At 43.9% G+C, this 24,543-nt stretch overlaps 1 protein-coding gene across 1 annotated transcript; it reads left to right on the top strand.

The window, feature by feature from the left end:
* The first annotated feature begins 246 nt into the window (after positions 1–246).
* Positions 247–24,326, top strand: BRMS1L (BRMS1 like transcriptional repressor). The gene is given in 11 exon segments (XM_068251907.1): positions 247–543; positions 7,730–7,820; positions 8,216–8,343; positions 10,274–10,353; positions 11,492–11,588; positions 13,211–13,254; positions 13,256–13,298; positions 19,382–19,446; positions 19,528–19,567; positions 19,694–19,820; positions 23,064–24,326. Coding segments are annotated over 11 exon segments (969 nt in total). The 5' UTR covers positions 247–407; the 3' UTR covers positions 23,182–24,326.
* The last annotated feature ends 217 nt before the right edge of the window (positions 24,327–24,543 follow it).

Raw genomic sequence — 24,543 nt, 5'->3', positions numbered from 1 at the left:
TCGCTCACAGACCAGTGACCACAAAACTGACCCTCTGCTATTTTACGTGATGGGTATTTGATTGCTTCTGTCAGCTGTCCCCTCTGTTTATAAGCCGCGCAAAAGCCACGCTGTATCGCTCAGCAGCTCGGGATTTGTAGTTCCAGTGATCACAAAAGAAGGAGAAGTCAGCACTGAAAAAAACAGCAAATCCCGGCATGCATTGCACCATGGAAGGCGCGGCTTGCACTCTCAGCTAAACTGCACTCGGTTGTGGATCGCCTGCAAATCAGAGGAAGCTTGGCTGGCGGGCCAGACAATCAGAGCGGAATAGCAATGCTCTGTGGGCGGGGTTTTGCGCTATAGGTGTAGGTTGAGAATCAGCTAGCTTTCAGTGGGTGAGGTTAGGCGGTGTGTTGCGGTGGAAGATGCCGGTGCATTCCCGGGAGAAGAAGGAGAGTAATCACAATGACATGGAGGTGGACTACCCGGAGAATGAGGGCAGCACCACCGAGGAGGATGATACGGACAGCTCAAGTGGCAGCGAGGAGGGGGACAGCTCGGGTAAGGGCGCCTCTGTCCATGTTGGGGGACTTGTGCATGCTGGCTGCTCTGATCATGTGACTATGGCAGTAAACACATAAAATTGGATAACTGACTGAAAGGCTGGGGATTATGTGGACTTGCTAAGAAGCCAGTGGTGGGGATATGATGAATCTGGTGCATAAACTGAGCAAGTAACCTTGGAAATGTTGGAAATTATCTATCTAACCATCTATCTGCCGAGCAATTAGACATTGTTCTACTCAGCAGGAGATAACCAGAAGACAATGCACCAGAGATAATGACCAGTCTCTACAGAAAATAATCTAATTACAGAAAATGTAATGCTGGGAATACAGGGTACGTTTTTGTACCGCGTATTGAGCCGCTGGATAGATTCTGGTGCGTCCCCGCGGGCGCCCGGATTGATTCCCACTCGTCCCTGCGGCGCTTCCTTATCTTCGGCTCGTTTCTTCCTTAGTCCTGCCTGCCGGTATCGAGCGCGGAATCGACCCGGCGGGGTATCGGACACGTCGGATATTATCAATCGAGCCATCAGCGACTCGATTGATAATAAAAACGCACCATGTATGCCCAGCATAACAGAAAAATCTAAAGGGGCCCATACACCCAACGATTTCCCCGCCGGTATACAGCAGATTCGATCACTGATCGAATCTGCTGTGAAATCGTTGCGCAAACGCTGCAGAAGATTTTGCTTGATCGCCGGTGGGTCGGAAGTGTGTCGATAACTGTGTTCGAATGACCGACGCTAGGGGCAATACATTACCTGTTTCGCCGGCGCGTGTCCCCAGTCTCTGCTGTCTTCTCCGCTCTGGGCTGCAGCTTCACTGAACTTCCTGTCCCAGAACGAAGTTTAAACAGTAGAGCGCCCTCTACTGTTTAAACTTTCCCCGGACAGGAAGTTCAGTGAAGCCAGCCGACCCCGCAGCCCAGCGCGGAGATGAAGACAGTGGAGACCGGGGGACTTGCGCCGGCTGGATCGGGTAATGTATGCAGGGGGGGCGGCGGCAGCAGTTCCACAGATTGTGATCGGTTTCATGCTGAAATCGATTCACAATCTATTTGCAGTAAAGGCAGCCATACGATCCCTCTCTGATCAGAGAGGGATCTATCTGTTGTTCGATCTGATGGCAAATCGACCAGTGTATGGCTACCTTAACAGAAAATTGTATGGTGTATTCCCAGCACAAAGGCCCCTACACATGCTAGATAAACCTCGACAACGGCTGCTAATTACCGCCTCTGCAGGAATCCTGCTTGCATACAACAAGCTATGATGGCCAGCCGAGCAAAGGCCGAGAGTTTTGTTCTCTCCACTCTACCCTAGCTGACATCACACCATGTTGCTCCATCAGCCCTTCACCCCCCCCCCCCCCCCCCCCCCGCATAGCAACAGAACTCATCCCTAGCCTGCAAGCTGAGGACACTTTTGCACAGTGTCGGCCCTGCAATGTTGCCTGAATGATTGTTTCCCTATTGCTGCCCGGCGTCACTCATTGAGTGTCTGTACATGCTTTTAAAGGGAACCTGAGATCAGCTATTTGGGCATATTTATACTTAGGGCTTCCTCTAGCCCCATGAAGTACAATCCCTCCTTTGCCGGCTGCTCCATTGTCTTGGAATCAGCCCCAGTAATTGGGCTGGTCGCGCTCTTCTGCACATGCACGGCCTGGCCTTGGAGGAGTGCACATGCGCAGAAACCTGTGACTGGCCAGATTAGCGGGGCAGATTCCAGGACAACGGAGCATCTGATGAGGACGGTGAAGCATCTCCAGGCAAATATAAATATGCCTAGTGTCCTGATCTCAGGTACACTTTTAAGATTTTTAATGGTGAAGTGGAGGACCTGATGTTGGTTTAAGCACCACCTTTTTAGTGGGTGGAACACATTTTGGTATTCCTACTGTATTCGAAACCCGAGGGGGGGGGGGGGGAGACTAGCGGCGGCGGCAATAGAGTGATTGTGCACAGAACAGGCCTCTATTTCCTCTTAAGAACCTGCCTTGAGTTCTCTTTAACCACTTGCCGACCGCCTTACGGCCATCGGCGGCGGCTCGTTCTGCGCTATCTGGCCGGGGATCGCACGCTCGTTGCGCGTGCTTCCGCCGGCAATAGGCTCCGCCCACCCGCGATGTCAACCCGCTGACCGTTTGGAAGCGCCGGCGGGTTGTTAACCCACAGATCGCCGCATAGTAAGCGTATAATGCGCTTTGTAACGTATACAAAGCGTATTATACAGGCTGCCTCCTGCCCTGGTGGTCCCAGTGATTGAGGGACCACCAGGGCAGGCTGCAGCCTTCCCTGTTTGCCCCCCCCCCCCCCTGCCCTCTGATCGACCACAGTACTCCTCAGACCCCCCCCCCCTGCCCACCCCCCAGACCCATGTTTGCACCCAATCACCCATCAATCACTCCCTGTCACTATCTGTTAACGCTATTTTTTAGGTTAGGTCCTAAACTGCCCCCTGGGGGCTCCTGATACACACACACACACACACACACACACACACACACACACACACACACACACACACACACACACACACACACACACACACACACACTCATGCTGGGTGGTTAAACAAGGTGTGTATGAGATCTGAAGCAGTGGTGCTCGTAATGGCCAAAAACTTCGTTTTGCAAATTTCGCGAAGTTTTCCGCATCGTAAAACTTCGCATTCAACTTTGTGTAGTAATTTACGAAGTTACGGGTACAGCGTAGTTACGGCTACGATACTACGCGTGTAAACGAAATTGTGTAATGTAATTACGCATCACTTAACTAGCCAGTGCGCATGCGCATACTATATTTTAATGCGTACAAACATGCTTATGATGCATATAAACATACGCATTAAACAGCGCATGCACGTCGCTAACATAACATGTCCGCATGCGGAAATTTGTAAGCGTGCATCAATGCAAAATGACTAATATTGTACTGAACCGTAATTTTGCGAAGTTACGAAGTCATACGAAATTACGATACATAATTACGGTCCACACGTAATTTATTACGCATCCTCCTGTAAATTTCGCATTACGATTTCGATGGAAAACGGCGAATTACGATGCGAAATTTCGAAGCACCACTGATCTGAAGATATCATAGACAGAGCTGTGGAGCTGGAGTCGAGCAGTCGGAGCAATTTTTGAGTACCTGGAGTCTGAGTCGGGAAAACATACTCAGACTCCTAATGATTTTAAACTGTATTTAAAATAGAAAATGATAAAATTTTCTATTTCTCAGATAATAGTCATAATTTATATATACAGTAATAGCTCTGCTTAGTCCACAAAAATGAAATAAACCAATCAAAAAATAGTTACTTATGCTCAGGGCTGTGGAGTCGGGACAAAAATCTTCCGACTCCGACTCCTCAGTTTATGAAACCACGACTCCGACTCCGGGTACCCAAAATTGCTCCGACTCCTTAGCCTAATCCTTAAAGGATACCTCAACTGACATGTGACATGATGAGATAGACATGTGTATATACAGTGCCTAGCACACAAATAACTATGCTGTGTTCCTTATTTTCTTTCTCTGTCTGAAAGAGTTAAATATCAGGTATGTAAGTGGCTGACACAGTCCTGACTCAGACAGGAAGTGACTACAGTGTGACCCTCCCTGATAAGAAATTCCAACTATAAAACACTTTCCTAGCAAAAAATGGCTTCTGAGAGCAAGAAAGAGATAAAAAGAGGAATTTCTTATCAGTGAGGGTCATACTATAGTCACTTCCTGTCTGAGTCAGGACTGAGTCAGCCAATTACATACCTGATATTTCACTCTTTCAGACAGAGAAAGAAAAAAAAAAGGAACACAGCATAGTTATGTGTGTGCTAGGCACTGTACATACACATGTCTACCTCATTATGTCACATTTCAGTTCGGGTATCCTTTAACAGGGCTGTGGATTTTGTACAAAAATCATCCGACGCCGCAGTTTATGAAATCGACTCCAACTCCGGGTGCCCAAAATTACTCCGACTCCAACTACGACTCCACAGCCCTGCTTGTGCTGCTTCAATAAAGCAGTTCCCGTATTTTTAAAGTCAGATATACATATCTGATTGTGACTGTGTATATGTATGTGTATATGTATGGATGGATAGAAAGAAAGAAATCTGCGCTGATGCTGTTTTATGCAAATTTATGCACTCCCTTTGCTCATGAAATCAAATAATTTGATATATTGTTAAAATATGGTTTGACTACAAATTAAAGGGTACCTGAGACGGATGAAAATAGAGGTTTTATACATACCTGGGGCTTTCTTCAGCCCCCTTTAGGCTAATCAGTCCCTTACTGTCCTCCTCCGCCACCTGGATCTTCTGCTATGAGTTCCGGTAATTCAGCCAGTCAGCGTAGTCCGGCCATGTGCCGCTCCCACAGCCAGGAACATTCTGCAGCTGCGCGATAGGGCTGCGCAGGTGTAGTACGCTCCCAGCGGCGGAGTGTGTGCATGCGCACTACACCTGACTGGCTCAAGTACCTGGACCCATAGCAGAAGATCCAGGTGGCGGAGGAGGACAGAGAGGGATTGATTAGCCTGAAGGTGGCTTGAGGAAGCCCCAGGTATGTATAAAACTTTCATCTGTTTGTTACACAGTAGTACTATACTCTACATATGCACTCCCCACAGAACTGCAGGGAATTCACTGAGAATGTAGTGCACATTGAACACAGAGGTGTTGTCTATCACCCATAAACCTGGTTCACATTGTGCATGAAGAATGTGTAATAGATGAAGAATCTCCCCATTCTTCTGCAGAGTACCTGCGCATCACTCTTACATGTACCCACAGTTACATTGCCTAGGGCCTGATAGATGTTCTTTGTTCCTGTCTTCTTAAATTACTCTTACCATGGACTAGTTTGTCTATGACTAAAAGTATTAGAGGTAGAAGATCACCCGGCTAGCGAGGTAACTGGTATTGTTTAAAAGGGAATAAATATGGCAGCCTCCATATCCCTCTCACTTCAGTTGTATTTTAAAATTCCTAAGCGTTGGCAGTTAAGAGATGCATTTTATGTTACATACTTTCAATCAACAAAATTGTAATATGCAAATAAGAGGAGTCGGAGTTGGTGGAATCCTAACTTGAGTCGGTGGATTTTTGTACCGACTACACAGCCCCGGGCACAAGGACACACACCGGGAGCCCAATGGTGTATTACCTTTGGATAAATGGACTAAAGATAAGAGTATTAATACTCACAAGTGCGGGTTGCTCAAGAGGCAACCACTCAAAATAGGCATGTGGGGAAAGCCCGTCCCCACTTGGTCTTTGTTAGGTGGTCGCCACTCCTTCAAAGAAAAATTCCCACTAATTTGTGAGAAAGCAATCCCAGAGCATGGTTTGGCGCCCAGGCTTTTCATACCCATACAAGAGCACCTTACTTTGACCTGAGGAAGTGGTTTGTGCCGCGAAACGCGTTGTCCGAAGTGCTTTTACCAATAAATCCACTTGATCTCTTTTCTGAATATTGTCTCCTTCTATAAGGTAGGCGAATTATATATATTTTTTTACATATGGGTAAATGACCAGTACCTTTTTTGAACATATAACAAGGGCGCCTCCTACTCTTCTGATGTCTGACAGTCTCACTGTACCTCCCTGCGGGCTCCTAACTGCTTTCTGCATGGTGCACGCCGGCTTGTCACCTGACCCGATGCAGGTCATGACTTGCGGGCACGGAGGATGCCAGAAAGCGGTTAGGAGCCCGCGAAGAGGTAAGGGGAGATTGCCAGATATCGCTGGAGGTACGGTGAATATTTATAGGGGGGGAGCTTTGTACTGGTTTATCCTCACTGCGTGCATGGCAATGCTATTACGTGTTTGGGTGGGTTTCACAGCGCATTTGCCATATTTTTTTTTTGGGGGGGGGGGGGGGGGGCGGGGGATCGACGCACAGAATTTTTTAATTTATTTTTCTTGTATGTATGTAATTTTTTTTTTTTTTTTTTGTGTTGCAGGCTGGCATGAAGATTGCATAGCAACACATTTACTATGCAATTTTTCTTGTTCCCATTGACCTAACCCAAACACCAATGCAGGAAAAATCTCACCACATTGTAGTTTAGTTAGAGATTGCATTGTTCAAGTGGGAAAAGGGCACCACCATTACCGTGTTGTTGAGATTGGCAAAGTCTGGAAATCCTATCAAAATGCATTAAGAAGAAAAGGGCCCTAAAGCCTCCATACACGAGGGAACACTCCAACTGCCATATTAGTGTGCATCTTTGTATTGGTCCTTTTTCTAGGTATTTATTCTTTAAAAGAAAGGAATTGCTGAAAATATCCCATGAGGAGATAGACTATTCTGAAACCTGTCAGATTTTTACTACATATTGTAAGTGGCAACAATACAGGAAATAAAATTTGTGTTTTTACACTTGGACTAATGTGCATCTTATATGTAGTCCAGTGTAGTAGAAAGCAAAGGAGGAGGCACCGCTTCTTTAAAATCCCTTTATTCCGGTGGGGGAAGTAGCAGGTACATAGCAGTGGGGGTATCAGATGCCTGACAGCTGTTTTGCTGGTTTAAACCAGCTTCTTCAGAGGCAGATTCTTATATGTATGTGCAAACATGTATTTTACATTTTACACATTAGTTGTCCTTCGTTGCCCTCTGTGGCACAAGAGAGCCACTAACTTGTATAATATGTAATCCTCTTCAGCTTACAACAATGAAAGGTCACTTAGAGAACTCAAGCCGGTAACTAAAGTTACTCCTTAATCAAAAGGGCTGGCAGGTAGTGCCAATTACTGCTGCTCGTTTCACCAGTTTTCCAGAATGTTTTTTTTTTTCTGTAACCATAAGAAAAAGCCACGGCCCTGGGGTTACAATGCTGCGCACACAGCTATGTGCTCTCCTCCAAGACCACAGAGAGAAGTGGAAGGAGGCAGGGGGATGGTCGGGGAAAGGGGCATTACGCAGGAGTGCCTCTCCTACAAATGACACCCTTCCCCATTTGTCTACCAACAAGCTAGTTGTCATTAGATTTGGGGGTGCTAGGGCGGAGCATTGGAAGGCTGAGAGCAGTGCGGAGGGGACACAGGCAATGTGTCCCTCAAGTGGGAACATGCCGCTCTGTCACATTGGTTACATGAAGAACCACCTCGTGTACACTTTTAAGTCCTTTTTTGGGTGACACAATCTGTTTGCTTTGCAGAAATGGACGATGAGGATTGTGAGAGGCGGAGAATGGAATGCCTTGACGAAATGTCCAACCTTGAAAAGCAGTTTACAGATGTTAAAGATCAGTAAGTATTGAATACAGTACTATGAGGTGACGTTAATGGAACTGGGCTGGCTGGGTGCTAGATGAGACTTCACTGCAGCAAGCTGTACATTTTTGGGATGAAAGCACATCTGTATAGTAAAGCTGAGCATGGTGAGCATCTCTTGGCGAACCCTAGAATTCTTCAGCAGACAGGATGTCATTTAACACGTGTTCATTTGCTGATGTTAATGAAAGGGATAATACAGGAGCTGCTTTTCTTCATAGCTCATCACTCTATCAATCATATATTAGCTTTTAGTTATAGTCTGCAAATAAACCTGTGATTGAATAAACGTGGATTCTTGTCAGATTAGCCATCCCTCCCTTTCCTGTGTGTCTTTTTTTTTTTTTTTTCTTTCTTTCTGCATTTTATAGACTTTACAAAGAGCGACTGAGTCAAGTAGATGCCAAACTGCAGGAGGTGATAGCAGGGAAAGCTCCGGAGTACCTGGAACCACTGGCCACATTACAGGAGAACATGCAGATCCGAACAAAAGTGGCAGGTATAGGATGTCCTACACTATGTCAATCACCTACAGCTGCAATATTATAGCATTCATGTGTGATGTGTCCTTAAAGGGGAACTGAACTAAAAAAGAGCTTTGACCATATTGCACCCACAGCATTATAAAAAGAGAATTCAGGTAGTCCCTGGTTAATTAATTAATGAATGAAATGGGGACCATAGGTTCGATCTGAATCCATTTTTAAAGGATACAGTATGTCCTCTTCACTTCTGGCCGGCGCATAGCGAGCGGCTCAGAAGCACGCTGATCCCTCTGTCTCCTCTGGGCTGCGTGTGCGCTCCACTACACCAAGCGTCACATGTGACGCTTGGTGTAGTGGAGCGCACACGCAGCCCAGAGGAGACAGAGGGATCAGCGTGCTTCTGAGCCGCTCGCTATGCGCCGGCCAGAAGAGGGGAGGACATACTGTGCACACAGGGCGCAGTATGTCCGGGTGAAAGGTCAAGCAAGTCGCCGGGACACCGGCATGTATATTAGACTTACGGCGGCAGACGGAGGGGGGCAGGGGGAGCGGATGGTATGTACTTCTAACTCCCCACACACTGCAGCTATCATTTTTTTTTTTTTTCGTTTCTTGCAATAATGTGCCTTCTCTGTCCTGTGATTTATGGGGGATAGCAGAGCGCAGAGGGAACTTAGGGGGGGTTTGAGATAGCAACAGAGGTTGGCAGCATAGGCAGACCCAGCCTCTCTGTGCGGATTTCATTCTTAGGAAGCCACCTCGGGTTCTCTTGGCATTATGACAGCAATGACATTTAAGTGAGTTGAAAAAAGTTCACCCATGTTTTATAGAATGGTTTATTTTCATGAATAATAAATTAGTGGGAAAAATGTCAACAGCCCTTCCAGATTTTGCTCCCAGCAAAATAAAAAAAAATCACACTGGTTCCCCCCCCCCCCCCCCTTGTTTTGGCAACACCTGGTCCATCTGCAGAACACTGCTTGTGCAGTATGAGTTCATGTAACAGTTTACTTCAAATCTTTTTCCTTTTTTTTTTTTTCCCCCTCCAGTTTATCACTAAGGTCTCATTCACAGTGCAGCGTTATGGTCGCACGTTATAAAGTCTTATAACTCAGCTTACCGCACTGCAATGCTAATCCTATGGGCCGTTCACAGTGCAACATTAGTCACATAAAAAAAATGTTGCGTTATCTCTTAACGCAGACACGTTGCGACTTTAAACGTCACATTAAACCACAACGCCCCACTGTGAATACTGCCTAAATGTAAATCTGGCTGTTTTTTTTTTTTTCTTGCTTTTTGTTTCAAAAAGCTATTTATCTTAATGGCAGAAAAATGGCCGAGAGCTGCTTCCTCTGGAAACTGAATCCCCAGACTGCCTGAAGCCCAGCCGATAGCGCTGTGGGTGTTATTACTTATGTCTCATAATCCATGCCAATATATAGAACTACTGAGGCAGACGTTAATTCTTAAAGGACACCTTAGGCGAAAATAAACTAAATAAAATAAACTGTATCCATCTTCCTTCTCCTAAAAATAAATTTTTAAGATATGCCAGTTTTATTTTGTTTAAATCTACTTTTTTACATTTTAACTGTTTTTTATTGTTTTTGCTCAATGACACATTCATTGAAGTATGCCAGAGCTAAAATCTATAAACTATTTACCCTTTTTATCTCTTTCCTGCTCTCCAAAGCCATTTTCTGCTAGGAAAGTGTCAGGACTGAGTCAACCACTTACATACCTGATATTTAACTCAGGCAGAGAAATATAAAAAGGAACACCGCCTAGGTATTTGTGTGCTAGGCACTACATACTCATGTCTATCTCATCATGTCACATGTCACCTCGGGTATCCTTTAACTAGGCTGCACTAAATAATTCTCTGTCTAGTTAAAAGAATCTTATACATTTTTTTTTCTTTATTTCCAAAATTTTGTTTAGGGATATACCGAGAATTGTGCCTAGAGTCTGTACAGAACAAATATGACTGTGAAATTCAAGCTGCTCGACAGCACTGTGAGGTAACGCTGAAATCTAAAGGGAAATTGATTTAAAGGAAACCAGAGATGGCATAACCTAAAGATTTGATACTTAACCTAGAGCTTTCTCCAGCCCCATAAGCAGAGTCCCTCACCGTCCTCCAGCAGTCTGCCATTCAGCCACAATCAGCCCCGGTAACTGTCTCAGTCAGGGCAGAAGACCCGTCTGATGCGGCTGAATGTCAGACTGCGGGGGGGGGGGGGGGGGGGGACGGTGAGGGACTCTGCTTATGGGGCTGGAGGATGCTCTGGGTTAACCCCTTAACGACCAGCTAACGCCCATAGGCGTCGGCAGGTCTTAAGTGGTTTACCATGGAAACCTTTCCATGTCAGTTCACGGAGGGTGTCTCCGTGAACAGCCGGAGAGCCGCCGATCGCGGCTCGCCGACAAAATGTAAACACGCGGGGAAGAAATCCCCGCTGTTTACATCATACGGCGGTGCCGTAAGGCAGATCGGCGATCCCCGGCCTCTGAATGGCCGGGGATCGCCGGTAAATGATAGGCTGAAGCCTATCCTACAATGCGCAGGACGGATATCCGTCCTGCGCCGCTCAGAGGGGAAGGGAGAGGGACGGAGCGCCGAAAATGCTGCGGAGGGGGGCTTTGAAGAGCCCCCGCAAAGCGCAGCAAGCCGGCGGCGATCAGACCCACCCCCCTCCAGCAGGACATCCCCCTAGTGGGGGAAAAAAGGGTAAGTCTGATTGCCCTGGCATAATCCTGATCTGTGCTGCGGGCTGGAGAGTCCACGCAGCACAGATCAGGCAAACCACCCCTGGTCCTTAAGTGGTTAAGTATCAATCTTAAGGTTATGCTGTCTCTGGTACACTTTTTAAAAATGAAAACCTTGCATTGAAGTCACCTTTTCAGAATGTTTTTTTTTTTTTTTTTTTTTTTTTTTTTTTTTAATCTCTTAGGCCTCTTGCACACTGCAAGTGATTCCGATTCAGATTCCGCTTTAATCAGTTTTTACATCCGATTCAGATTCCGATTTGCAGTGTGCAGGGAGCAAACTGCAAATCAGAATCTGAATCGGATGTAAAAACTGATTAAAAAGCAGAATCTGAATCGTAACCACTTGCAGTGTGCAAGAGGCCTTAAACATATTTTTTTTTCCCACAGAGTGAGAAGCTCTTACTATATGATACGGTTCAAAGTGAACTAGAGGAGAAGATCCGCAGACTGGAGGAAGACCGTCACAGTATTGATATTACGTCAGGTAATGATTCAGACCTGTAAAAAAAATAAAATATTTAAAGGGAACTGAGCACCAATTAAAAAAATATATATTTTTTTTTTAAATGAACCTCTTCATATGGGAGGTTTGTAATAGATTATGCCATGGGTGGTGGGGCTGGGGTGAGCCTCACTACTTATCTACAGGGCACTGCTCTTCTGGCCCATTACCCGTACAGGATGCGCCCTCTTCTCCATAGACCAGCCACATCTGCTGAAATGTGTAGTTCCCGGCAGTGTCTCACGTGCCACAATGCTTTCCGGGAGATGTAGTCTGGATCCGAGTACAGAGTTGTCATGGAAGTTGGCGCATCCTGTAAGGGCTGGGGGCCAGAGGAGCATCATGGCATCTAAAGTGAAGGCTAGTGTAAACAATGTGCGAAGACTGCCAGAAGATTGCAATAAGCGTCTGGGGGGGGGGGGGGGGCACACACAAGGAACACAGAGGGCAATCTAGTGTAATAATTCAGAACGGTGAGGTGATGAAGTTAAGAATGGTACCCAAAACTCAGGTAGCTCCCATACTCATTGTCCGCAAGTGTGGAGTAAGTGATAAAATTATTTTTTTTCTTTTTATATGGATTAGAAGTGTTTGCCGTTATCTCCAAAAAAAAAAAAAAAAAAAAAAAAAGTCACCCTTGGTTAATCACCAAATGATCTTTACTGCACCCTTGACTATAACATTTGAGTCTTTCTTGCCTCCTCAGGACAGTTAGCGATGTGTTTGGCAGACCACTGGAGTCGGAGTACCTCTGTGGCAGTCCACTGAAAATGGTTGGCAAAGGCATGAAGGCACTATACAAGTGCTCATTTAGCTACGCAAACACTATCCATGTTGTATGGCAGTGTAAACGAGACCTATGTGAGGGAAATCTTTAGGAAGGGGTAAAACTAACTTCTGCTTTTATTGCTGTCAGGCAGGGAACACACTTGTCTTTCAGTTTTCTGCGCACTTTTTTCTGCATACTTTTTCTGCACACCGTGTGTTTCTACGCAGGAAAACACGTGCATTTTTTTTCACAGCAGCTAATGTAATTGATAGAGAAAACTGACAAAATGTGCAGAATCATGATGCAGAATGTCAGATTTTTTATTTTTTTTCTGCATGCGAACAACATATTAAGTGTGAACTAGCCCATTGTTATGAGATCTGTTTTTCTGTGCAGAAAATGCGCACAAAGTGTGTTCCCTGTCTCAGTCTTCAGTACAGAAACTTCATTCATTCACTTTACCTCACAGAACAGAAATAATACAGTCTGGAACAGTGTAATATAAAACTTTTAAATTATACACAATTCCAATCCCATATGAGGAATTTTGGGACAAATTAAGATTATTTTTGTATGATAGTCTTGTTTTGTTGCTCATACTGAACTGTAATTTTTATTGTGTAAATCGACTGTGTACTACTACACAAGCACCATTTTGGTTTTTATGGGTGCGCTTTCTGTACCTCTCCTAGATGTTACAAAAAAACAGGAAGTGAGAGGAAATGTTCCCACCAAGGACAGTCGGCAGTAAAACAGCGGCTATAAGCCCTCCTCATTCTATCTGAAGCTGCATATAACTAGCTCAGCTTTACTATTCTCTTGTTTGATTCTTCAGAGCTGTGGAATGATGAACTGCAGTCGAGGCGGAAGCGGAAGGACCCCCTTCAGCCCTGATAAGAAAAAGAAGCCTGTCGTTGTGTCCGATATCCTTTTTGTTTACACAAGTTGGAGGAGGGGCTTACACATGCGACAACCTATCTTTCAATATTAAAGCACATCTGAGCTGAGGGGGATATGGAGGCTGACAACTTTATTTCCTTTTAAATAATGCAGATTGCCTGGCTTTCCTGCTGACTTGCTGTCTCTTTATACTTTTAGCCATAGACCCTGAACAAGCGTGCACATCAAGTGTTTCTGACTGGATTAAAGGACTTATGAGGCCAATACTTCAGAAAAAAAATAAAAAAAGTTATCCACCTCTGTCAGCTTGTCAGGCACGGAGGACGCCGTCCACGCCCTCCATGCCGTTCCGCCGGGTCCCCGCCGCTCCATAGCCCCCCGAACGGTCCCCGACCGCGCGGCCCGGGTCGGGCTCTCCAGCCTGTACTAAGATGGCCGCAGCTGCGCAGTACGCATAGCCGCGAGTGCGGCTGCGCAGCTCTAAGGCCAACCCCCCGATCCACGTAACAGTAGCGTGGATCGGGGGGTTGGCCTTAGAGCTGCGCAGCCGCACCCACGGCTATGCGTACTGCGCAGCCGCGGCCAGCTCCGGCCGCCATCTTAGTACAGGCTGGAGAGCCCGACCCGGGCCGCGCGGTCGGGGACCGTTCGGGGGGCTATGGAGCGGCGGGGACCCGGCGGAACGGCACGGAGGGCGCGGACGGCGTCCTCCGTGCCTGACAAGCTGACACAGGTGGATAACTTTTTTTTATTTTTTTTTCTGAAGTATTGGCCTCGTAAGTCCTTTAACTGCATGCTTGTTTCAGGTCTGTGATTCTGATATACTACTGCAACCTAAGAGATCAGCAGGACTGCCAGGCAACTGGTATTGTTTAAAAGTAAATAAATATGGCAGCCTCCATATCACTGTTAAGGTGTACTTGAATTCAGAAATCCACAGCAGGGTCTATACTTACAGCAGAAAAATGGGAATTGCCATGCATCTTGGAGGTAATCATTGATGGGCACAATCTCTACAAAAGTACTGACATTCTGTTATACTAAACGCCTCACATCAAAAGTGTAGTATGATGAAGATCCATGCAGGTGGCGCCTTTTCACATACCAAGACCTTTTCATAACCACCTATATTTCATGTTAATAAAGGATGCCACTTTTGAGGAAATACTGCCCACTGGCCTTTTAGTGAACTTGGCTGCCTTTTTGTTTTTTCAGAGTACCAACACTAGCCAGATGGAAACTTCCAGCTGGAAAAGACATACACCGACACACACTAAAGGTATCAGACGACTTGGTGGCCGATAGACCATTCGATTCAATTATAATCGAATCGGATGAAAATCGGTGCCGTCAAGTGCATGGCTGACCGACAATGCGACCAATTTTGGGCCGAAATTGGTTGCATCAGTCTATTGCACATGCAGCAAAATGTAGGACTGACTTGCTCGATTGGGTGAGCGGCTGTAATGGCGTGCAATTTTGTGACGATCGACCAAACTCCCTGTGCTGCTTGTCCTCTACCACCCCCCCCTCCCATGCTAAATGTTCCCCCGGTGCAAGTGATACATTACCGGTCTGCATCCTCCGCCTGTCCTCCGGGATTCCTCTGTTCTGCATACACGTGCCCCATGTGGTTGCCTATTAAAGAGAGTCTGAAGCGAGAATAAATCTCGCTTTAGACCTCATAGATGGCAGGGGCATGTGTGCCCTGCTAACTATGAGCTCTGAAGCGAGATTTATTCTCGCTTCAGAGTCTCTTTAAGGGCGAGCGTGTGTGATGTCACACACGGCCACATTACTAGGCAGCCACGTAGCACGCATGTATCTAGAACGGATGAATCCCAGAGGCAGCGGAGGCTTCGGACAGGTAATGTATCACTTACCCGGGGGGGCTGCAGCAGTGGATGTGGCGTCACAAGGCCGATTCATGATCAATTTTTGATCAGAAAGAGACTTGTCTCTTGGTCGAATCTGCCCATCATCGCTAGATTTATGGCTACTTTAAGAATGCTAAATAAGAGTAGTCTGAGACAATCGTTTTGTTTTTGCTTGATGTGTCAGTTTACAGCTCCCTGTTATGTTTTGTGAAGATGAAAGTAGAGGACAAGCAGGAGGCATCCCACTGCCATAGAACCACCTCTGTTCAAGGTTGTAGCATTTGGGCAAATTGCAGATGTAGCCACTAATGTTGTAGAAAGACAAAGAAGACACCCAAGGAGCAGATAACCTATCATGTGTGTTGGTGACCCAGTACAAGCCACCAACCATATATCAAAACTGATGAAATAAATCTCAATACAATAACCAACATGCACCTTGTCAGCAAAATTATATAGCAAAAATACATAGGAACCAACTGACTCTTGGGTGCATGCTGGATTATTTTAATGTAGAAAAATGGATATACAAAATACATACACATATTGTTAGAACATGAATGACACATATTGCACAAACAAAGTTAAAACAGGGACAAAAAAAGCCCTGAAGGAAAAGGCCAAGTCTCCCACAACCACACTTTTGATCCTTTGGAGGCTGCAGTCCTCCAAAAGAATATAAATATATACTTTTGTAGGACTGCAGCCTCCAAAGGATCAAAAGTGTGGTTGTGGGAGACTTGGCCTTTTCCTTCAGGGCTTTTTTTGTCCCTGTTTTAACTTTGTTTGTGCAATATGTGTCATTCATGTTCTAACAATATGTATATGTGTATTTTGTATATCCATTTTTCTACATTAAAATAATCCAGCATGCACCCAAGAGTCAGTTGGTTCCTATGTATTTTTGCTAGCCACTAATGTTGAACATTGTCCTCTGAAAGAATCAGTCATTTGAATGACTAGTCTATTTTGTGTACATGGCATGGCTTAAAGGGGAACTTCAGCCTAAACAAACATACTGTCATCAAGTTACATTAATTATGTTAATTAGAATAGATAAGTAATATATTCTCTTACCCACCCTGTTTTAAAAGAACAGGCAAATGTTTGTGATTCATGGGGGCTGCCATCTTTGTCATGGGGGCAGCCATCTTTTTGGTTGAAAGGAGGTGACAAGGAGCAGGAGACACAGTTCCAACTGTCTTGTGTCCTGATAACCCCTCCCAGCTGCACACGCTAGGCTTCAAATGTCAAATTCAAAATGTAAAAAAAAAAAATTGCACCAAAACCGCAGAACGAGAGCAACAAAATCAGAAATCCCATCATGCTTTGCACAGCATCAGGGAAAAAAAGCCCGGGCAGTTTTCTTCTGTGCAGCTAAAAATGAGGCTTGTATAAGAGAAACAAAGTTCTGATGCTGTGAAACTGTTAAAGAAACACCAGGCCTTTTCAGTGCTGCTGAGTCGATTTTTAGTCCGGAGGTTCACTTTAAAGTGGACTATTAAGGGTTTTATGGGCTTTGTCTTAACCACAAAGACAGGACCATGGTAATGTGACTGCCTTTCACCTATCATTGGGGTGGATTTGGGGGACAGTCAGACTGCTCAACTGTGTTCATGCTAAAAGGACACTAGGGAAATTTGGGCGGCGGAAGTGGGTGCTCGTAAAATATCAATAAAATTACTGATATTCTATTGTGCACTGCTAATAACAAAAGTAAAATATTGGTAAATGTTACTGGTTATTTACTATAGCTAAACCTAATGCTATTCTCACACAGAGCCCTCCCTCTACTGATGGCGTACCAACCCCCTGCTGATGCCTAACAACTACCGCTTGTGTTTTTTTTTTTTTTTATACTGGTGCAGTTTTCATAGGGGGTGGAACCTCGACCTGCTATTTATTTCCCCCATGGCGGTGGCTGAATTTCCTCCTTCCACTCAAGTTGATGCAGTATTACTGTGCTTTCACTTAGTAATTTTGTGGCAGCTGGAACCACTTTCAGGGATGTGGAACTCAGAATTCAATAGGTGAGGGAATTAATGTTGACATTCAGCTCAGAGCCAGAAGCACTGCTCAGTGTACTAAACTGCGTACAGCTGCGTTGTGCTTCAGTTTATCTCTTTAGGCTAAATGCATGAGAACACGCAATTCTCCTCCCACTAAGGATTTATGTTCCACATCTTTCCTTGAGACTAGTTCACGATGCTCTGTTTTGAAATCTTATTATTTTATTTTTCTCCTTTCTCTTCTGCAGCTGCCATTTTTTTCCCTTGCCCTAGTAATCACTTAATAGCTCAAACTTTCATATCTGCTGGTGGTCAAAATGGCCTCCCTAGGCATTTGGCCGTGTCCATTCATTGCCATCATAACTAATTATCTTATTATTCTAGTAAAGCCTTTAAACCGGCACATTCACATGCCTTTCCCCCACTGAGAATTACGTCTGCCCACACAAGAGCAGATTAAGTACTTTAGTCCATGATTATGTTTTTGAGCGGAAAGAGCGCTTTAGCGTTTAAAGATCTACTTTGTGATGACTAACCAGGAAATCTGACTCACTGTGAAGTCTTAACATCCTGAGCTGCAAATAGTGCATGTCTTAAAATTTTGCAGATTAATTTAAATTGATGGATAGAGAAAAAAAAAATTGGTGTCCTTAGCGTATAAAGAGAACTATAAATTCTGAAGTATTTCTTAAAGGGTTCACTTATTCTTCTGAGGATGAAGACCTACAAAAACGAGAATGAAATTTCATGCCCTGACGAATCACGAGGCCAACCTTTGGTCACATGTTTGGGTTGTCAGAAACCCAGCCTTCCCTGCCATCAGTTATCTTGGTATGGGGTGGACAGCTGTGGAGAGAATTTGTATGGTATGTCCAGCTAGGTGGGAGGGCCAGTAGGACACGGTTTATGAATTTGATACTCTCGTATTAGCTAGGGGTTGAAAGTTGTTCGATAGGGTTTTACAACTACAATCCTTTTGATTTCTGAGAGGTGAGAAATCGCCACTAGTACTAACTTTGGAGAGTGGGCAAACAGTTTACTGCACTAATCACTATGTGTCCTTAGATTTATAGGCGCAATTATACAATAGGGTCCTGTTTTACAAGAACCTGCAATATGTTTGCTTTATTCCTTACTTATTTTAAACATCTAGAATGAGGAATACAGCTTCTGATCCTATTTTGTTTCTGTGGTGGAAGCCACTTGTGTGTATTTTCGTTTGGAAACTCTTTATAGCTGATAAGCACCATACACACGCTCAACAGCGGTCTTTTATGCAGCACAATTCTCAAACAACCTTTGTTGTGAAACAACTAAAAAAAGTTGTTTGCTATTGTTCAAGCAACTAATAAGACATCAATACAACTGTTGGATTGACGTCTTTTAAGTTAATTGAACAATAGCAAACCAATTTTTTGGGTGGTTTCAACTTGTATCACAACAAGTGTTTTTTTTTTTTTTTTTTTTTATATGATGATTGTGCTGCATAAAAGACCGCTGTTGAGCGCGTATGGGGCTTTAGGCTTGGTTTTACTTGTCTGTGTACTCTTGTGGATTGGGAACCTCTGGCAGTTTGTTGATTTGAGGATCTGCCTGTGTGATTTTATAAAGCACCTATATTGTCCAGCTACTACATTTAGTGGGGTAAAGCTCATACAAGCGCTTAACAGTGGTCTTTTATGCTATCACAACTTTTGTTGTGTAACAAGTTAAAACACCTACAAAAATTTAACAAAAAGATTTTGCTATTGTTCAAAGAGCTGATAAGAAGTTAATCCAACAGTCTTATCAGCTCTTTGAACAATAGCAAAATCCTTTTTTGTTAAATTTTTTTAGGTGTGTTAACTTGTTTCACAACAAAAGTTGTGATAGCATAAAAGACCGCTGATGAGCGTGTGTATGGGGCTTAAGAGATGGTGATAAGAACGTGTTTTCAGCTAGTCCAGAGCGTCCTCCTTTTGAGTCTCACTGGAAGATCTGTCAACTACAGCAGCAGAGTTTAGGAAACAAGGATGGTAGGTGGCATGTCTTGTGTAATTCTTGTATTTTTTTTTATTTTTTTTCCATATGTGGGAGGTGTTCTGTTTTTATTCTTTCATTATGTTATTTGCTTATAATCCCACACATTTATTATTAAAGCTCCTATAAATTTCCCCCTGGCTCCTGAATTCCACACCATAAATCCACAATGTGTGTACACAATTTCCTTAACTGTTCTACGCCCATATATTGTTTACATGTTACAAGACCTGGATATACTTGAAGACTGGACAACAATTAGGAAGGTAATAAAATCAAGATATAACGTGTTTAGCCATGCGTATAACCTTGTTACTCTGTGTTAAGTATCTTTTATTCTTACACAGGCTATGGCAACACTGGGGCCTCATCGTGTAAAGCCAGAAGGTAAGCTACTTGTGTTTTTTGCTGCCTAGTTACACTTACTTTACATTTAATATTTGTTAATGGTCTGGCAGATAAGCTTCGACTTTTTCCCATTCGGTGAATCACATTTTCTTCTTTTGGTCCAAGTTACAATAAAGATGGAGAAGCATCAGCACACGGCCAGATCGGAAGAAGGGAGGCTGCATTATGATGGAGAATGGTATAGCCGAGGACAGACCATCTGTATAGACAAGAAGGATGAGTACCCTACCAGGTACGTATGCTGCTTTGCATATAAGGCACGGTACAGGTAGTTTCCCCTCATTTACCCCCCCCCCCCCCCCCCCTCAATTCATCTGGTTAATTCTGTTTTGGAACATTAAGGCCCCTTGCACACACAGCCCGTCGCATTGCAGTACTCTCCCTTGTCGCAGTGGCCATTAGTCTCTTGAGACTGGCCGCAGCACCTTCGATGGGATGGAAGTGCTTCAGAAGCCGCTGAGATACCGCAAAGTGGTATGAGAAGCATCATGATCATTATGAGCTTTCTCCACCAGGGTTCTTCGGTGGTCTTGCAGGCTTTCTTGGCATTATCTTCCATATAAGAGCACTCAGGTGTAGATATTGGCTCTGCTGGTGGGTTGAGAAAATTATAGACTTGGTTTCTGGGTCCTCTTTTTACTCATTTTCTGCCCATGCTAATTTTCAGCCTCCGAACTAATCGCTCTCACAGGGGTGTCTCATGCCACATGACCATAAAAATCTATTGGAGAGTACTGCAAAAAGATATTCAATTCATACTTAAAGCGGAATATAACCCTGCATTTCAACTTTGCTCTAAAACATTATTTACAGCATATTCTATGCAAAAAGCATTTTTTTTTTTACTAGACCAGCATTGGAAGGGTTAAACACAGAGGTTTTAAGTTCCGTGCAGACGTTCAGATAGTTACATTCTATTTAGTTAGATGTATCTATTGATAAACAGTTACACACTCTTTGGCTGTCCTCCAAGCTCCTTCTCAGTGAGAGAGATGAGTCACAATAAACACTTTAGATACATATTTGTAAACAAAAAGTATCTAACTGAAGTTCGGATGCGTCTGCAGAAATCTCTAGGGACTTCAAAGCCCTGTGTAACCCTTCCAATGCTGGTCTAGTAAAAAAAAAATGCTGGTTGCATATAATATACTGTAAATAATGTTTTAGAGCAAAGTTGAAATGCAGGGTTATATTCCGCTTTAATGGGAGTGGCCCACTAGATCCTTCTGATAATCCTTTCTGTTATAGGAGAATAGGAGTTCAGTTTTGGAAACACAAACTTGTGAATGAGTTTTCTTTTTTTGCAAAAATGTAAAATGAGCAGTATGAGTTCAATCAAGATTTCTTCAAAATGAACCGCATGATTAGGTTTTTTTAAATAATTTGGAGCAAAAATAAACCGGCAATGAGACTAGTCCGTTTCAGGCCAATGATGGCTCGAACAATTTTCCAAAATTCCAACATAGAAAGGATTGAATTGAAGTGGAAAAAGTGGGTTATCCTCCTTCAGGATGAAGTCACCAATGTCCTCCTTTAGCCGGGGATCCACACTACCTTGCAAGAGAACCAGGCGTATATCCTGCTACATGATTAGAATTCCATAGGGACAAATGGGTACATGGGGGAAGGGGGTTACAGACGATAAAGATGAAAGAGAAATCTAGCCGGTAACTATATTGTGCTCATGTCAATATCTGCAAGTGAATGTGATTGTACGTTAATGAGACCCTTGCATTGGGAGAAATGTATTTAGAGGGCATGATGACAGGCAGTAGGGATGAACGAGACTGTTCTTGTGAGAAAAGCAAGAACATCCTGTAGTATGCGGGAGGTAAACTTGACTAGCCATCACCTGCATTCCGATGTGTTCTATGCTGCATTCAATCTTAAACTTCCACCTTCTAAGCCAGAATGTCCGCTCTGAAGTTAGAAGTGTAAAGCCAGGTACACATTGTCCATTATGATTGGCCAATCACTGACCAATTGTACCACCTCCATGTAGTATGAGGGTTTACCTACACAATCTGCTCATAGTATTCAATATCTGTTAACCCTCCTACTACACAGAGGTGGTAAAAGTTGTCAGTGATTTGCCAATCCTAGTTGAGTGTGTACCAGGCTTAAGGAGATAGAACTCATGGGAATGCAGATGGTGACTAGGTGAGTTAACCCCCACATAACTCGCAGACTGCAGGACGGTTTCCCTTTTCGTGAGAACGTTCTCGCTAATCCTTAACGGGCAGTATTAAAATGAAGGGAGGTGATGCATGAATGCACACTAAGTTGGAGGTCAGTATTATGAGGAGCACAGTAATAAACTGTAGAGCAGGGAGAGATTACGATGAGCAGCACTATAATAGGGAGTAGTATGATAAGGTAAGCACTATAATTGTAGGAGCTTAAAGGGCAACTATCAATAACCAAGTGTTCTAAAATGACAATGTACAAATTATGTCTAAGTAGCTGTGTAAGCATTTTCCTACTTTTCATGTTACACATCAGAGGCAATAGCTATAATTCAGTGTGTGTAGGTTTTAGCTACATTGGAAGTATTTACTAGCAAAGGGGATTCTGTGCTTTGTGAGAAAAGTGACAATACAGCCAGTGCTGGTCTCTGCATCTCTAAGAACACTATAGCAAAGGAAAACTTAGACACTGAATCGGAAAATAAATTATGATATGATTTGTATCTGTAGTACAGCTAAGAAATAAAACATTAGGAGCAGAGACATAAGTCTAGTACAGGAAGAGTTAAGAAACTCCAGTTATCTATACAAGAGTAATTACGCTCCATGAGTTTCAAAGTCACAGAGAGCTCTGTCTTTTAAAGCTTATCTCAAGTGTCAGTCAATGTATTGTTGTTTTTCTTCTACAGAGGACAGTTCAAAAGTTCACTAGCCTGCTCTGTAAAATCATTTAGAATGCGGAGTAGTGTGTAAACTGCGAAAATTAGAGTGATGCAGGGTTATAAAATAAAAAAAAAATTATATAACTGAAAATAAAAATTAGCATATTCTCTTTGCTACTAATGGTCTAGTAATTATCCGTACTACACAACCAATTCATTATATCATAATTTTTTTTTTCCCGCTTCAGTGTGTCTTTTTAAGTATGAAAATACTGCCTTGGTATTGGAAGATCTGCCATATGCTAAAGATATAAAGTACACACAGGGTTAACAGATGTAGAGAGAGGGATTCTTTCCCTCATGATTCGCTGGTCCGTGCCCTGGTCAGACACCCCTTGTGAAAGGAATTGGGTAACATTAATCGAAGAGAGAAGCAGTAGGAGATCTACAGCAGTGCTAAGAAATGCATAGACAAGCTATTCTTATCCCAGTTTAAAAAAACATGTTTGTTTAAAGAAATTCTATAACTCTGGAGCACGTGTACAGCAGCTTGTTTGAAGAATACCAAATCGCACCGTATAACATTGTCCTGTTCCTAAATCTCTTCTGTTTCTCTTTACCTTGCAGTGCTGTTATCACCACTATAAACACAGATGAAGTTTGGTTTAAAAGACAAGATGGCAGTAAATCCAAACTGTACATTTCTCAGCTCCAGAAAGGGAAGTACAGCATCAAACACATCTGATTGAGTTTGTGCGTGTCAATGCAAGACTCTTGTGGATCAAAACTGTGCCAAGCCATGGGAAGCCTATTGGCCTGCTCATAAGACTATTACTTTGAAGTATTACCAAGAATGTGTACGTGAGCATGTTGTGTATGATCCAATGTGTATCTGTGCATACAGTGTCATGTATCCAACGTCCAGATAATCGCTTGTGGGAGAAGATATTTACGCATATCTTGAACACAATGAGTGAAATGCCATACATATGACAGATGAACAATTCCGGCACGCTGCACTATGATTAAAGGACCTCCTGGATGTTGGTTGCCATTGTGGAATACTCCTGTAAGTGGGACAGTGTATCGTTACTGTGGGTGCAGTTTGTGGCTTCAGGGGCTAAAGCTGTTTTTGCATTAGTTAGAGATGGAAATGTGTTTGAGAATTTTTGTATTGTTCTAAAGCAGTATTTCCTTGTTTTCAGGTCCTACCCTTTTTTTTTTTTTTCCCCATACATGCAGTGTAATATTAACCTCCTGCGAACCAGCAGTCTCTGGCCTCTTAAGGACCCAACTTTTTTGTTTTCTAAAAATTGAGCTGTTATTGGCTCACGTTGATCATGTTGTCAGCTGACTGGCAATCAGAGCTCTGCTGTCATTATGACGGCAGAGTGAGTGGGCTGCAACAACGAGAGAGCGGTGAGACTAGGTGGTGGTAGTAGCTGAAATCTACGCCCCGGCAGGGATAACTGCTCCCAAACAGAGCGTACATTTCAACTTGCAAGGTCCGCAAGAGGTTAAAGTACACAAATATTCATTTAGTGTTATCTAACCAGCCAGCAAATGTGGAATGTGGCACCTAGATTTATCTGCATTAATATTCCTACAGAGTAATGCTGGGAAATCAGCCCAGGACACTGAATAACCACTTTTCACGTTACATTTCAGTCTCACCCCTTTTGCAAGACATCAGCTTGTAACCCTGTAGGTGTGGCTTTTACTGGAAATATAAGCAGTCAATTGGGAGGGGCAAGACCGACAGCAGAAAGGCTGGGACGTGAATCGTAGCTTGAACAAGTTGTCAGCTGTGAAAACATGCATGTAGAAATGCATGTCCCACGTGCTGGCGGGTTGGGCATTTGTAACATAAGGTCACTTAAAGAGAACCCGAGGTGTGTTTAAAGAATGTTATCTGCATACAGAGGCTGGATTTGTCTATACAGCAAAGCCTCTGTTGCTATCCCAAACCCCCCTAAGGCCCCCCTGCACTCTGCAATCCCCCATAAATCACAGCCGTGCTGTGAGGCTGTGTTTACATCTGTAGTGTCAGTCTCGGCTGCTCCCCCGCCTCCTGCATAGCTCCGGTCCCTGCCCCCATCCCTTCCCT

This window comes from Hyperolius riggenbachi, chromosome 9 (genome assembly GCF_040937935.1).
Source record: "Hyperolius riggenbachi isolate aHypRig1 chromosome 9, aHypRig1.pri, whole genome shotgun sequence".
Taxonomy (NCBI): domain Eukaryota; kingdom Metazoa; phylum Chordata; class Amphibia; order Anura; family Hyperoliidae; genus Hyperolius; species Hyperolius riggenbachi.
Note: the sequence above shows the minus strand (reverse complement) of the source record. Positions and strands in the feature narration are given on the sequence as shown.